At 43.3% G+C, this 17,282-nt stretch overlaps 1 protein-coding gene across 1 annotated transcript in view; it reads right to left on the bottom strand.

Moving 5' to 3' along the window:
* The window catches only part of SNCG (synuclein gamma), a 187,177-nt gene that overhangs the window by 101,180 nt on the left and 68,715 nt on the right, over positions 1–17,282 (bottom strand). Inside the window, exons 2-3 of the mRNA XM_078643297.1 lie at positions 7,061–7,102; positions 2,911–3,038 (exon numbers count right to left, since the gene is read on the bottom strand). Coding sequence (XP_078499423.1) covers positions 2,911–3,038; positions 7,061–7,102 — 170 coding nt within the window. The remainder of the gene's footprint in view (positions 1–2,910; positions 3,039–7,060; positions 7,103–17,282) is intronic.

The following is a 17,282-nucleotide window of genomic DNA, read 5'->3' as shown; positions in this document are numbered from 1 at the left end:
TCGGGCTGGGCAGCGGGCTTCAGAGTAGCCGAGAGGGCAGAAGGAGTAGTGAGTCCGGACTTCAGGCCTGAAATGAAGGACTACAAATATCGACAAATTTAGGGGGTAACACCTGGGACCAACAAACCTCTCGGCCCACATCCACCTCTCTGTTGGAACTGGGAGGTGTCCCCAGGCCATAATGGTTTCTACTGTAGGAGACGGCTGATGTTGGCGTGGGCCAGCAGTGTTTTGGCGCTCACCCTTGGGTTGATCTGCAGCACAATCGGTCTCTTGTTCTATCTTGGACATGGGAGTCACAGGTGTTGGCAAGTTCAGGGTGGGAGCAGAATGTGGACAAAAAAAATGGTTCAGGAAGGAAGACAGAGAGGGTACATAGGACGAGAAGCGAAAGAGAGGCAGATACAAATGGGGCTTTCGGGTCCATGGGGGGAAAAAGGTCGGGTTCCGAAGGCATGCAAAGGGTGATTTGAAAGGGTATTGTGGGTGCATGTCTTAGAGTAGGGTGCCCCACCATCAAAGATCTGATTACGCACTGTCTTAAAATTACTATAAATTGTTCACCTCCGTTCACAATGTTGTCAACTTGCTAGCTACACTACATTAACTATAACTCGCGCACCTCCGTACACAGTGATGTCAACTCGCTAGACACACTACATTAAATGTAACTCGTGCTTTCTTGATGTACTGGTTATAAATCACTTATAGCATAGCACTCATAATAACAATCGTAATATCTCAAACAGCCTAGTTTATAAGAACTCTATATATAGCAGAGTTGCAAGTTATAGTTACGGTGACTAGCAAGTTGACAACACTGTGTATGGAGGTGCACGAGTTATAACTGATCCATTGTGGATAGTGAGTTGACAGCACTGTGTACGGAGGAGTGGGTTATAGTAATTTTATAGTGGACCGTAAATGATAACTCTAAGTTATAACTATAACTTTAAAACTTCTAAGGTTTGTGCAGTTTAAATTGGTTTGTATCGAAACAATAAAAGAAGTTTTCCTAACTATAGGTGAGCTTTATCCTTTGGTTTTTGCATTGAATAATTATACATTGTAAATCCCAACTACCGAAATATTATGCTACAAGAATATTGCAGCAAAAATATTGTAGAGGAAAGTATATGTTGGTACGCATAGGTTTACTATTCTTAAATAAACATCTTAATACCTCGAAGATGTGTATGTCAAGTATATCATCAAGGTACAAATATGTGGCGCTAAGTATACTACAATTGTACTTACCTATATAGGCCCAGATGCATGAAGCTAAAAACCGCTCGCACAGGGGCAGATTCTCAGAATCTGCCCCTTTGCGACCGGTATTTTTGCATTTGGGATGCATCATCCCAAATGCAAAAATCGCAAATTGAGAATTCGCTAAATTGCGATTACTTGCATTTAAGGAATCTCACATTGAGATTCCTTAAATGCAATGCATTAAAGTTTGATGCATCTGGGGGTAAGTTACCTGTTTGATACTTTGATGTTTGATATTTTTGCTATGATATTCATGAAGCACAATGTTCAAAAGTCGATATTACAGAACCATACCAAATAATCCTCAGTATAACCTTTAAGTGATAGAGCAAAAAAGAACGATTTTCTGCCTGATTTGTAATAGAAATTTTCTGAAATTTGTTTAATTAAAAATTCCTTTTTCAAGATATATATATGTATGCCTAGCTTCACACTCCACAGGCTACTGAGGAACTTTACAAACTAATTAAGAGCAACAATTTAATGAGATTGAAAGCGAAAATAAAATAAAAAATGTAATACTAATAATTTGACAATATTGCAAATGTTTTACTCAAGTACACTATTGTGTCACACACGAATCTGTAGTCATAAACAATTATTTTCAGTAGTAATCAAAGAATTGATAAAGTCCACACTTACAGTGATACAATGTTCTATGTTGGGGAATCTTCAGCATGGGTAACTCATGAAGGTATGTTTCTTCAATTTGTTTCAATACTGAGGGCGCCATTATCAGTGCCCACTGTACTTCGGGTCAGACCAGTAACTCTGTGCTTTAGGGGTATTTCACCTGGCGATTTCTCTTGCTGGAAGCAGGTAAAATATCGAGGGAAATCTGACAGAAAAGGCAATCATATGACAATGGGCGTGGGAACAATGATTTACACATGGTATTTCCCATAAGCCTATACTCGGGGGTAGCTTCTCCCATCATCTAGATTTACATATAAGCTCGTTATTAGTAACCGATGTCTGGTCCTTTCAAAATGGGCTGTATAATCCAGATGCTGGAAAACATGGAGCCCAACAGGAAGTGGCTTATACCAATAGGCAGATAATTGATAATGACCATTGACAGGATTTTTGTAGCATACCAGTAGATTTTACTTCTGATGTTCAACTTGCACTGTGAGATTCTACATACCCCTATTTGTGCTAGGATTGCACTTTTTAGCGCATATTGAGAACATATCTAAAGTTTCAAATTTAAAGCAAATTCGATTTTTTAAGTTTGTAGTGTCGGATGCCAGTATGTGGGTTTGGAGGGGGAGGAGTGTGACTTACAGCACTGAAAGAACCTTTGTGCTAGTGATCATGTTGTAATATTTCTGTTACAAGCAAATAGATATCCCATACTTGGGGGCTAGTGTAGATCCATGAGGAATGAATCTTGAGTGCCGCATAAGGTAAATGCACATATATTGAATTTAAATAGGACTCATTTACTTAGCCGATGGTTGACTTGAACATCTGCATAGTTGGGCCTTCCTCGACCTAAGATGGAATTAAGTTATTCGAAAAGCATTAGATGGTGGTCAGTCCAGTTGGATGGTAGGATCGAGTGGAGTGATATGGTGTTCTAGAATTGTATAGATATTTGAACGATCTCCCTCTATGTGGTACATGGAAACTTACCTCCTTTACTAAGCCTGTGGTAGTCACTATGTTTTCTGCTCCTTCCACTGTCTTGTTTGCCACCTGGTTGACACCTGACACCACAGCACCTCCCACTGCGCTGGCCTGTTCTTTCGTTTTCTCAGCCACTAGAAGTTTGAAAAAGTAAATTGTGAGAAATGAGATAAACATACAAAAAAAGTAAACAAAATGTGAATTAAAGGTAGACTTCACACCATAGTGGCCACAATCCGGAAAATGTGCTTTTGATCATAGTAAGGAATTTACCCTCTGACGGTCAAGAATACTGTGCAAAATCGGGAAGTAATAAATACCCTGTAAGAGTAGTCATGCGTGATGCGAGAAGAGGTGAACTACATAGACCATGCAAATGGTCAAAATAGGTGGATATCAGGTAAACAGACCTTTTTTACATTAAACAGATTGGCTCAATACTCTAAGCCTCGTTCATGAGTGCTCCAGGGGGGCAGACACTATTTACTGCACCCAATAAAATCCAACTACCCAGACTTCGGAATTTAACACATTGCACTTATTCCAAGTTTTAGTAGGCATAACGTGCAGACTTGGGTGCGTACTACCCCAAAATCTGCATCTTTGTCCAGATCAATTACAGAAGGTTTGACCTGCTGAAATATACTGAAACGTGAAGTTAATTTCAGACAACGCGAAATTCGACCCACGTGCAAACTTGGGTTTGGGCAGAGATCGGAAAACTCCGGCTTACTCATAATCAGGACCTAAATTAGTTATGTCTGTGCTGCCACCACAAGGTTTTCTTTTTAGGTCTGACATTAGACAAGATCTGTTTTTTAATATTCCAAAAATTGAATACATAATATAATTTCATAGGAAGGCTTTTAACCAACACTCTTCATCCAATGATCTGTTGTTTCGCCATTCACATACTTCTTCCACCCACCACAGAATTTAGCATTGGGACAATGTGTCACCCCACTTCGACCATTGGCAACCTTCACTGTGAGTGATGGTATTTTGCTCTTTCATACGAGTATCTGCAAAGAAAGAAGTTCCCTTCAGTATCAGGACTACAATGGAAATATGTGCTTTTTGAGGCCAAAAGTTATTTTTGCTTTTAGTCAATATTTATATATATTGTTGAGAGCACAGCAGCTCCCCCAATAATAAAGATTCCCAAAAATCATAGCAAAATAAAACAAACATTGACAAAGCCATAAACCAAATGGTTTGCAGCCTTTGCCAGCTCTCTTGGCTTTGCCAGTGCTTGTTTATAGTTTGGTGGCAGATTCGCCATGTAACTTGGGTGACAGAGGCATCCATATAGCTGCTTCAGCTGCAGCACACTTGCCAAATTAACAGCTTACAGGTGAATCAGATGCTCTTTTTCACCAAAACTGCTCCTGTCAACATAGAAAGAACAGTTGTGTGAAAACAAATAACGCTTGCTAGACCACTGTGCTATTGTAGCCAGGTGGTGCAGTCTGCAGCTTTTTTCTGTTTTCTAAGAAAAAATCCCAAAGCAGTGGAGCAGTTGGGAAAAATCAACGTCCCAGACATGTTGGGAGTTTTCTGCCAGTACATGGCGGACATTTTTGCTGTGTTCCTGCCCGGTGCCACCATGATCTGAATGGTAGTTGTGGCCAGCAGAAGAAGTGGCTGAATTGACATTGGGAACTTCTCTCTATATGCATATTTTCAATACAATCTAACTAATCGACTAGTTAGATTGTGCACAACATTACTTTGGAAAGGAAACGTTGTGCCCTACATGCTACACAAAACTGAGTACTATTTAATTGATGAGGCCCTTATTCCCTCTCTGTATATGACCGTCGGGGCATTATTTTTGGGGAGGGGTAGTGGGTCAGTTCCCTTTTAAGCCATTTCAGCTATTCCTCTGGCTGAAAGTTGAGAAATATCATCAAGGTGTAAGTGATGCAGAGTTAAATTATCAATTTTTATATAAAGTTACATAGACAAAGGGCCAGATTATGAGTTCGGCGGACCACAGGACCACCAAATTTGTGGTGGTGGTCCGACCACCGCCAGACTGCTGGACCGCCTGCAGTATTCCGACTGCAACAGTCGGACCGACACAGGACCGCTGCAACCACCGGGAATCCAGGATCCCGCAGCTTGGCGGTGGCCGCTGCGGCACCGCCAAGCATATTACGAGTTGCCTCACTGCCACCCTTTCCATGGCGGTGAGACTGCCATGGAAAGGGTGATAGTGAGGTAACAGAAGGGACCCTATTAGGGCTCCCTTTGCGCTTCTGGGCCTGTGGGTGCATGTGGGGGGGCCACATGTAGTTCCCCCCCTTGATTTGCACCCCAAGTTCCTGCACAGTGTGGCATGTATGCCACACCATGCAGGAAGGTGAAGGAGGTGCTCTGAGAGTGACAGTCTCCCTATTAGGCCCTTTTATGTGCCTAACAGATCACCACTCTCAAATCACCAGATGACCGCTTGCTAGATTAGTAACAAACTCCTGATCTGGTCGGCGGTCCCACCACAGGTTTGGCGGTCCCAGAGCAGACGGCGTGTTGAACCGTCCGCTGTGGGACTGCCAAACTCGTAATTAGGCCCTTAGTATAAAAGCAACTTACTTTTACTTTAATCTAACAACTTAAGCTACAGTTATAGGAGTGATCTCAGGGTAAGGAAAAAAATATACACATGACCAGCCAGGTCTCTGGAGTCCCAGCAAAGTAAAGTAGGCTAATGCCGGCGCAGCCTAATGCCGTGGTTGCTGAATACCAAGACTGCCAAGGTTCCATGGCATGTCTTTCTCCAACCACCTTCCACTTCATGTCTTTTTATCACTCTCTGTGAGGCTTTATTTCTCCCTTCTTATGCCTTTCATCAATTCTCACTGTCTACACACCGTTATCAAAATCTGTTGATGAAAAATAAGTGCGGTCCTCAAAAATTAGGGTGAGTTGCGATCACCTGCACAAATTAAACACTGGGAAGGAGTTCTTAGTGCTATTGTAAAACATTTCTGATTCTAGGTGATCTATTGAGAAGGATGGACTCTTATTCATGGATTTATTCATTCAGTCACATGTACTGTGCATAAGACTTACAAAATCACCTCGAGGTGCATAGGGCTTCTATAGCCACATTTGGTGATGCAATAACATGGACACTGTTAGGGCAACTGAGGAGATGAGCTGGATGTTACATTTTCAAAGAGTTAGCTCAATAGTTGGTACTCTAGATAGATGGGGTTATTTACCATTTACCTGCATAGTTTAGGGAAGAGATGGTCAATAAACATAAATGTTTATCTTGGCACCGTTGCTGTGTTGTGTTTGTCAGTTTGTTCCTGAGGGAATGATGGCTGGAGCCATAAAGTTCTGTTGGAGGTTGGATGCAGTAAGAGGGGGCGTTGCCACAGGAAATGTGCAGGATGGCAAGCAGGCGAAGTATGAAAAACCTTGGACAAAAAGCTCTGTGAACCATGTTGCACACCTTAAAGGCAGCTCCACATCCAGTGTCTGAACTTCCAGGGGTTTTGTCATGCCCAGCTGTGTGTGGCACAACACTACATCTTTTGAGTTTGGAGATGGGATTGCCTGAAAAGCAGACGGAACTTACACATTTGAGTATGGATCCTATTGATCACAATATATTTTTTCTGTTACGGAATGTAGCCGGTGGGGACATATCTATCAGAGTCTGAGTTGGTGGAAAGACGTATTAACTAAATGTAAGTTAATTTATATCCAAAGTTTTCCATTCCAGCTGTATCTTTAGTCTTGGGAAGGTGGGACGGATTGTGAAGGTGGCTTTTACCTTTTCGACAGCTGTGCAGGCTTTGTGTCACTATATCGTAGTTGAGATATTGCATCCACTATATTGTCTAGTACTTCTTTGTCTTGTAAGGCCTACATTTAACTTCATATCCATTTTCCTTGATGATGTAGTGGTAATCGAAGCAGTGGATGACATCGTTTTTTATGCCAATATTTCAACCACGATATAGTGGTAGAACACTTTGAAGAATAATGAGCTTGTCTTCATTTAACAGTAAGATTGGGACCATGCTGCAAAGAGTCTAAAAATGCAGTCCTATAAAAGTCTCATTGACCAAACTTTTTGGGAATTTCATCAATGCCCTGTCCTCAAAGTATTTAGCAGTAAATGCTGAGATTCTGTGCTTACCTGTGCTCACACTGTGCACTACACCCTCTTTGGTTTTGGTACCTGTGAAAGGAAAAGATAATTACAGCCATCAGCAATTAGTTTGTCAAATCATCTTTAAGAGCAGTTTCGAACACACTCAGAATTGGACAATTAACATTTGAGGAGAGACAGGAAGGCAAGGAGTTGAGTTTATCAAACAGGCTTCCCTTTTGAGGTAATTACCACGCCCCTGACCCTTTCCTGATTCATGATGCTGAGCATCAATGTTTCACAAACAACTCTTTTCAGAATGACATGCAGAGAGGGTGTCTGGCATATTGGTTACATTTGGAGGTTTCCCCAAAACGTCAGTGCTTCTTAAAGGCAGGTAGGTCAATGGAGGTGTTGGTCACTATCAGACATTGACTCTCCCAAGCCCTTGCAGCCATTCAAAGAACTGGCTGTCATTTAATCTCATGATGTCTCAGCTAGACCAATCAACTTACAGTTCATACAGCACCCTGTCCACTCCTCCACTGCTAGTTCTATGTGTGTTTACTGCTTCCCCTGATACCCAGCACCACTTCCCTGCTGCCACCGAAGACCAAAAAGCTTGAAGAAAAAGTTGCATTTTGGAGAATCTTACCACTATCAAATGGGTAGCTAAGATGTTTTTATTCTTATCAATGTCGCCTACTTACCTAATTGTGCCAACAGGCAATGTTACATTAGATTAAAGGACAGGGGCTGCTGCTGTAGACAAAATGAACTCCGCTGCACAGGTTGCTTTCGTCAACCAGGTTAGGGTTGGCAATCCTATTCGATAAAAGGAAAAGCAATAGGCACCCTTTCTTTCGCTCTCTCCTACTATTTGTCTAGTCTCTCCCTCTCTTCAATTTCTCTCTGATTACTGTTCCTTATCTCTCTTTCTTGTCTCTTTCTTGTTCACTCTCTCCTTCTCTCTCACCACCCATCTCGGTTTCTCTGTCTCTCTCTTTCTCTAAACAATTCACAAACATTCCAGAATTGGTATCCTCACTTGAGGAGTCAAATCAATAGTAATATTATATATATTCCTTAAGAATTTAGAAATCTGCAATCTCAGCATTTCTAAAACCGGGCATGTGCCAACATGTGAACTAATTCTGCTGCTTCAGATTTACATTGTTGACAGTTAACCCTCCTCCGCCCACCCCCACCCCTCTCCCATTTTGAAATTTTTGCTGGAGTAAAATAGAAGTCAAAGATTGTCTTGTAATGCTGTGCTTGCAGCCCAAAGAGTACAGAACCCATCCAGCCAAAGAAGCATCCTGAAATATTTCTGGAATTTAGGGGGTTTTGTATCAGAGATTACCAGTTCCATCTACCAATTCTAAACTACTTTCTCAGATCAGCCCAGTTCTTTTAGGCTGCTCCCAACATCTTGAACCTAACTTACTTGTAATAGTTGGGTTCTAACTGTCTTAAAAACATGCATAGTTGCCCAGTGTTTGTAGCTACATACATCTTGAACCATTAAGGTTAAGATCCCCACAGAGGATCTAGGGGGCCAGCCAGATTGGCAATTCTCCCGTGAGAAAATCCAGTATACCAGGATCATCAAGGACCACTCCATACACCGTGCATAGATAAACCACTCCACAATAATCCACCACCATATCTGTCAACTTTACTACATATACAATCTCCCACCTCTCTTCATGCTAAAACTGCTACCCCTTTAGTTTCAGTACTGTGGGTGGTGTTTTCAATGAAGTTTAAGCCCAGCGTCTCCAACATCCTTACAACTGGCTCAGTTGTTCCAAAAGGCCGAGGGCTCGTCTGCAGGACAGACGGAAAAAAGTCTGTTGTTTCCAGGTTATGGGATTGTCCATACCTTTTCTTCGCCCCTATGACCTCTGCGCTGGCCTCCATACCGAAGCTAGTTACACCCCCTCCTTCTTTGGCTGTTCCGGTCTCGCTTCAAACTCCGGCACTGCTACCACCTCGATCCTGCTTCGGTTGGCCCAGTACCACTGCTATACTTGCCATCAACCGAGTGCCAGAGCCCTCCGTCTTGTCGCGGGCAGATCTGACACTCTTTGTAGCCATTGCCTCTCCTGAGGCATTCATAAACCTGGCTAGCGCTCTGACACAGGTGTGGATTCTCCCACAGCTGGATCCCCTGCAGGGTGCAGACGGTCAAACAAACAGGTCCAGCGGTTGAAGTTGCCTGCAAAATGCTGGAGGCCTCGAAGTCAATAGTCAGCAGCTGGTTAGACTGCATTACGCTAGTCCAGGTTCACCGCTTAGGTCAACTCCATGTCCTGCCATCAGCACTGAGAATCGGTAGCTGATGTAGGAGCCGGCAAGCCGCAGCACTACACGTTCGCCATCTTGCCTCCTTACAATTGTTACTTTTTGTATGTTTTGGATGTTCAAGAACATTATGAGTATAAATGCTGCAACAACTGCTGGAGGTCATCTGGATGTGTGTACAAGCAAAATGCAATGTGTACTCGTCATTATGGTCATCCATTGCTGATAGAGGATCGCTGCTGCCTGCAACAAACGAGCCCGTCCCCAACTTCTTTGGCCTCTGCTATTATTTGTTTCCAGCGGTGTCAGGAAGGAACACACAAGGTTTGCCAGCAGTAAAGTAATGTGAATGAGTACCTGGTAATGTGAATTTTGGCAGTGACCACTGCATTGTGTTCTGACCAGAAAACCTTCTCAGGCTCCTCGCTGAGGAGGAAAATGGTGCCCCTGCCTAATTTACTGGACACTGTGAATCTGAAGGATGCACTGTCTTTGATTGGCAATGAAACCTATCCCAACTGCCTCAACGTGGACATATAGGCAGGAACTTTCCTACAGCTTGTTGAACATCCTTTGAACTTAGGACTAAAGGGATCCTGCTCCTGTTGGTGCTTTCAGAGCTTAGAATTGGTTGCTTCACCTTTCTCCAGCTAGCCCAAGAATTACAGAGATGCGGACATAATGCCATGAAGCACTCTTTACCCCTAAGCAAAGACCAGAATAGGGCGTCCCAATAAACCCACAAGTACAAGTGAGGGTCAGTTGAGTGGTGAATATGTCAGCTGAGAACACACTTTCTCTGCACTAACTTTCATAATTTTCTGTTTTCTTCAATTATCCTGTAATGTTGCATTTAAACAGGTAATGTGTCTTGTCAGCTATCCAGATCATGAGAAGTCTGGGAGATGCCCTCTGCGTTAGTCAAAGTCAAAGAGATTTATTAAGCGCACATATCACCCAGGGTCTCATGGCACTCGGTAAAACTCCTGTAAGGGCTGAAGGTCAATTGAACGGAGAGGGCCGCTATAGGTGATCAATTAGCCAAGTTTTTCATTCCCTGCAGAACAGCTTGTGGTCTGTGATAGTGCGGAACTGTAATGGAAGTTTATTCCAAAAAGCGGGAGCCAGGTAGGAGAAAGATCTACCGCCATTCCTGGTGGTACGGATCCTAGTACTCGATCTAGGGGTCCTATTGGGCTGATACCAGCTGAGTTTTTTGGCAAAGTAGCTTGGCCCATTCCCGTACCTGTTCTTGTGTACCAGACAGAGGACCTTGAAACAGATTTGTTTCCTAATGGGGAGCCAGGGGAGAGTCTTCAGACTGGACGAAGATGGAGACCTCGATGGGAGGTTTAGTACCAGCCTAGCAGCAATATTGTGCAAGACTTGGAGTCTGGAATAGAGCTCATCATTAATTGAGGCCAACAGGGCATTTCTGAAGTCGATCCGACCTATGATTAGTCCCTGGACAAGCGGTTTCCTTGATTCGATTTGAATCCATTGAAAGATTTTGCTAAAGCTCCACATTATTCCGTAGTAGGTACTAGTTATATGATTATGCTGTGGGGTTTTAGGTTTAAACCTATAATAACTGATAAAACCCCACTGAAAGAAAAATAGCCCTCACCGGTGAAAACATATAAACACTGAAAAAACACCTGCACAACCACAAACTAAATGCCATTCAAAGAATGGAAAAAGAAAGTGAAAGAGTCATTTTGTTCTTACTGAAGGGGTCAATAAAATGTAACTATGTTAAACAAGCTAGCAGTAAGAAAGACTGGCTAACATTATTCTGCTTGAGTTTTGTTCTTTAGGGATGCCACTAAAATATGGTTTCTTCTTCCTTTTATTTTTTTTCATTTTTATGGCCTTTGGTCTAAAGATGCAGGGTTTAGTTTAATTATTTTATAAACCGTAGAGAATCGGGACATATCAAACTCACATTTGATATTTTGGCTGCATTTGATTCTTTCACTGATAGGTAAAATGGCTAGTTTCATAAAAATCTTTCCTAATATTTGTCATCACATTTACCCACAGAGAATGGGTAAAAACCCTTAATACATCAGACCATAGTTTCTAGTGGGTCAGTATTGATAGTAGGTGAATTGCCAACACCTTAGGCTTTAATTATTAAATACAAGGTATAGTAACAAGTATATATATCACCAAGCATCTGGGATAGTGGTGAAAACGTGACACCAGACTTTTGGAAAACATGGAACGCATTGTCACTTATTATGCTCTGCAAAAAAGGTTCTTTCCAAGTTCAACAAAGATTGGAGTGATATTGTTTGTATTTGTAGTGATTCAGCTACGTATATAAAAAATTTGTGTGATGACCTGTCAAAATTGATACCCGAGCTGAAGTGATTCCCTGTAGGAGATCCTTGCCACTTGTTAGATTGTATGCTGAAAGCATCTTTACAATCTTCAGAGTTAATGAGGGATGCTATTGACTTTTTAGTTCATTCTGGTGCACTGTTTTCTTATGCGCAGGAACTAAAATGCTAATATTTATCATTTCGTGCTTTATGTGTCATCAAACAAAGAGTCATCCCAACTGTGCCCCTTAGCTGACAGTTCTCAGCCCACGGGGCTGTGAATGCTGAGAGGACCTTTTCACAGAAGTTTACATGGGAAGGAAAGCGCCTAGCGCACATGACCAAAGACTCACTGAAGAAGTATTGTATGGTGTACTACAATAAGATTAATTTGCAAAAATCTCTTTGGACCTCAAATACACTATACGTACACTGTCTATATACCATGTTCTTTCAGTGCAGAAATCAAGCAATGATAAAAGCAAAACGTTTCATAAACACCGGAAAAACACTTTTTCTGTTGTTTTTAGTGGCGTGAAAATGTGTAACCACTGATAACAACTGTTTTTTAAGATATTGAAAACACTGAAAAAACCCCACCAGAATTTACCAAAAATAGAAACTGAAAACAGGACAGCCTATATATGATTTATATGGTTTTTCATGGATAACTGGTTGTCAATCTTCACTCCAAGGTTCCGCACAATAGCCTTAGGGGAAGGGCAGGGACCAAGGTTCTGAGGCCACCAGTCGTTCGACCAGAATTCGTGTGCCTTACCAAAAAGGATGACCTCTGTCTTACTACCAGAGTTGGAGATGGTTGATATTCATCCAATGATCAACGTGGGTGATACAATTTTTTAATCAGAGCCTCGTGTCAGTAGGGTTGGGGCCAAGAGTGATCAGTAATTGGGTGTCGTCAGCATACAACACCACATAAAACCCATAGGACCTGATCACTTTGGCCAAAACTGTCACGTAAAGATTGAAAAGCATGGGACTTAGGATGGATCTCTGGGGGACTCCCATTTTTACCAGCCGACTACGGGAAACCAGGGTGTCCAATTGTACAGTGGAGGTTTGATCCGTTAGGTAGTTTCTAAGCCAATCTAGGGCTGATCCCCTGACTACCATCTCCCAGAGTTGTTGTTCTAAAATACTATGGGATATGGTGTCGAAAGCGGCCAACAGGTCCAACAGAGAAAGCATTGCTGACTGCCCGTTGTCCTGGGCAAGTCTTATATTGTCGACAACCTCGGCCAGTGAGGTTTCAGCCCTAAATCCTGATTGTGAAGGATCCAAGAATCCATGGCTCTCCAAATGGGTAGTGAGTTGCTTGTTGATCAAGGACTCGAGTACCCTTCCAAAATAAGGAAGCGAAGAAATTGGGCGATAATTACTGGGTTCCTTCAGGTCTGCAGAAGGTTTTTTCAGAATGGGCCTAACCCTTGCTGCTTTCCATCTGACAGGGATTGTTGCTTGAGCTGAAGACATGTAAAATAGATCGGTGAGGTTCTTGAGGTGTGCTTGCCTCCTTATCTGTGGGTAAGACAAGGGTCACCCCCGCCCATTATCACCGATGTTTGTTTGTGAGCTCTGCCCTCAATTTACTAAATTATAAACAACAGAGTAGTAATTCTCAAAACTCAGCCATTAACCACATAACCCCAAATGAAGCCCTCCAATTAATAAAAGAAAATAAGGGTCCAGACAGAAAACTTTACAAGTTTGAAAATCCTACAGTGAGTCCCTTCATGCAAATCTCATGAAGGCCTGTGTTAGACCCGACCAGGACACACCCTCGCTATGGGTTGTACAAAGATATATGTCAGGATATGGCCTTCATAAATCAGACTTAATAGTGTGTCCTAAATAATGTTTACTAAAACATCGTCCCTCTCGGTGTAGATTTTCTATTACTAACTGTAATGGAGGTATATTGTGTATGTGTTATTTAGGACCCAATATTTTTGCCAGGAAATATTTGTGTGTGATACCATGTAGAGAAACGACAGTGTGATCATTTCACTGTTGGTGTTATGTTGAGGAATGGGAAGAACGTCATCTGCAAAAAAATACTTTTGAGGGGGGAGCGATTATTTTGCGAGTTTTGCCTGTTGTTTTGATCTCAGACATATACTTTCAGGAGCAGTTTTGGAATACATGTGCTGATGGTTAGGAACAGTCTGTGTCCATAGATTACAACCAAACATCAATATAAACATGCCATGACTGCCTAAAGCGAGGAGTCAGTGGGCTGGCCTGCATTGTAGGCCTCTTTGGTATGCAGTCTTCGGACTGCTTCACCCAGTAGGGCTATTTATAATGTCGAGTCATTATACTTAGTACACACCTCATACCTGACCGATTTTATGCGATCACACTGGCCCAAAGGGATACGAGTTTCACTCGGCACACTCCCTACCCTGCCTGGCATGTGGGTGTCAAATGGGCCCATAAAGACTGCGCGTTTCACTTTGTACACTCCCTAAAAATTCCCAGTCCAATGTTATTCGAGTCCATGCAGCTCATTATTTACCTGTGTATCCACGTTGAGCCAAACTGACAGTAATTGAATCCAGGTGACAGCAAACTCGTCAAGTACCTTACTAATATCTAGAGGCACGTGTAACGCCATGGCCTCTTGAGTTTTTTATATAACGTGGTTGGAAATCATTTAAAATGTCTCTTCTTCCCACTGCCGTCTTTTGCTTCTGTGGTGAGAGGTTTCCGGGTGGCTCCTAGCCGAGTGGTTCGGGAGTTGCAGGAGAACCAAAAAGATCCCGAAGTTTTGCTACATTCGTCCATGGGCAGACGTAAGTTCTATGGGCCTTATTTATGAAGGCCTCGCGCCGCCGGTGCGTCACTTTTAAAATGGGAAAAAGTGACGCACCGGCGGCGCAAGGCCTTTATAAATAAGGCCCTATGGATTTACCGCTGAATATATATTCCTAACAATCAAACATGGAAGAATTATACAAGGACAGTACTGCTAGTGGCATAGAAATCTTCTTAATTCCATGTAAGTGAATTGGGTTGTTCAAGGTTTCAGGAATTATTCTGAAAATAGGCTATAAAAACTCTTTGACTCTCAAAGGGGTTGCTTCAAAGTTACTATCGAGCTGTGACCTTGAAGGGGAGATTTCAAGGGTAGAGTTGTGGTTCTATGAACAGACGGTCAACATTGAAGTCATGAGTGTGGCGTTAAGGAGCACAGGAAAAAATATAAGAAATGTATCCACAGAAAGGTCTGTAAATGCGTGGAACATCCTCGCAGTGGCAATAGTAGTGGAATACTAAGTCACTGGAATTTTGAGGCAAAGGAAAACCAAATGATGCTGCAGGTTTGACTGCACTTTGCTGCGAGAAAACGCTATTTATAAAGCTCTAAACCACAGGTTATTGAATTGGCCTTATACTCGTGTATTCGGTGAGATAAAACTACCCAAAATGGCCAGGTATGTGGGCCCCAGTAGGGATTATAAAAATCCAGCTCCGACAAAATTCAAATCAAACATGGGGAACATTTAGATAAAACAGGAATGAGAAAAGGGGATTCATTAAATTATATTTACTTTTGTTTATTTTGATAGTGGCAAGATGGTGTGTCCTCTCAGAGATGTCCTGGTAGTGGGTAGATTTCCCATTGGAAACTTTTCGTATAAAGGAATCTCCCTGATTTGTCTAGGCTGCCCTTTAGTTGTGGCAAGAGGTGACTACTTCAACACGTAGATATCTGCTTGCAGACTTGCAGCTTATGTGAATTAGGTTTACTGCTGATTTTTAACAAGTTATCACCATCCGTAATGGAATGCTCACAGCAACTCGGCTAAATATAACATTTGGATTGTGGGTAATAACAACCGTTATTTGCACACTCGCTATTCCTTCTGTGCTGACCTGTCCCTCCAGTGTGAGCATCTCAGTATGCAGTCCTTCCCCTAGACGGTGCTGCCATTCTTTGCCACTTTCTGCCTTTTTAGGTCTCGCCTATGCATGCGCTGCATAGGAGAGAGACCTAATGCCATCGGCACAGCTTTGGGGCAAATACGTGCACACGTTGCAATGCTTGCAATGGCAACGCGTGCACGTCTGGCGATTCCCTTGCGGGAGCGCGCGGCGCCATATGGTCGCAATCATTGTGCTGGTTTGCAACTTGGCGCCGCTCAGTAAGTTGGCCACAGCGTCACCTTTTGGGAGCATGACCCTAAACAACGATTCGCACACAATCACACATTTTAGATAAGTGGGAAAACGGACATTCTGGCCAAGTCTGCTCCCGCTTTAATAGATTGCATCTCCTTTGAATATATGAGCCCCGGATAGCAAGGATTGCAATGTTTTTGCAGCAGAAACGTGACAGACATGAGACACTGGATATACAGCAACCCCTCAGGTCTGCCGTGAGCAGCGCTTCGAGGGGGCACGTGCATTGGCAAGGCGCTACAGGTCACGGCCGCCACCCATTCTTTTTAGTACCTGGGAGTTCGGGCGGTCAGTGGCTTCTGCTGTTACCGGAAAGGGATGCAGCGATGAGTCTGAAGGAGGTGATTGGGACCGGTCACTGTATAGTTATTTTTTACCAGCTTACATTGCACATGTTTATAGTTCCATTCGTAGTAGGTAAAGTGGTCCGCCCAGACAACAGAGCTACCCCATATGTGTGCACACAGTGTAAAGGCCGGTGCCCCGGACAACAGAGCTACCCCATATGTGTGCACACAGTGTAAAGGCTGGGGCCCCGGACAACAGAGCTACCCCATATGTGTGCACAGAAGTGTAAAGGCTGGGCCCCGGACAACAGAGCTACCCTATTTGTGTGCACACAGTGTATAGGCTGTTGCCCCGGACAACAGAGCTATCCCATATGTGTGTACACATTGTAAAGGCTGGTGCCCCAGACAACAGAGCTACCCCATGTGTGTGAACACAGTGTAAAGGCCGGGGCCCCGGACAACAGAGCTACCCCATATGTGTGCACACAGTGTAAAGGCCAGTATCCCGGACAACAGAGATACCCCATAAGTGTGCACACAGTGTAAAGGCTAGTGCCCCAGACAACAGAGCTATCCCATATGTGTGCACACAGTGTAAAGGCTAGTGCTCCAGACAACAGAGCTATCCCATACATGTGCACACAGTGTAAAGGCTAGTGCCCCAGACAACAAAGCTATCCCATATGTGTACACACAGTGCAAAGGCCGGTGCCCCAGACAGCATTGCTCCCTCAACAACTAGCGCAGGTTGTTAAAGCTGACACGTTATACTGCAGAAGTAACCCTAACTGTTCACAGATGGTGCAGCCTTATTTTCACACGATGAAGCTACCACTCCAGGTGCGCACAGCTTGTGTGGTCTGATAGACGAGACAGCAGAGCTATCCAATGAAAGTGTAAGAATAACGCTCTCGAGGGAGGAGCTTGGCGGGCATCCGAGATGGCCGCGTGAGCACAGCGCTCTCCGGACCCCCGCCACTCCCGGCATGATATCCTGAACATATCCTGACTCTTCACGAGGATTTGTGTAGAGGACGCTGGGCTGATCTTCCTGGAACTTTTGGAATTTGATTTGGACCCGGGGTGACGAAGATACGGTGTTTCGAACTTTCGTGATCCGCCCTCGAGGTCCGCCCGGGA

This window comes from Lissotriton helveticus, chromosome 5_1 (assembly GCF_964261635.1).
Source record: "Lissotriton helveticus chromosome 5_1, aLisHel1.1, whole genome shotgun sequence".
NCBI lineage: Eukaryota > Metazoa > Chordata > Amphibia > Caudata > Salamandridae > Lissotriton > Lissotriton helveticus.
This window is presented reverse-complemented; position numbering and strand designations above follow the sequence as displayed.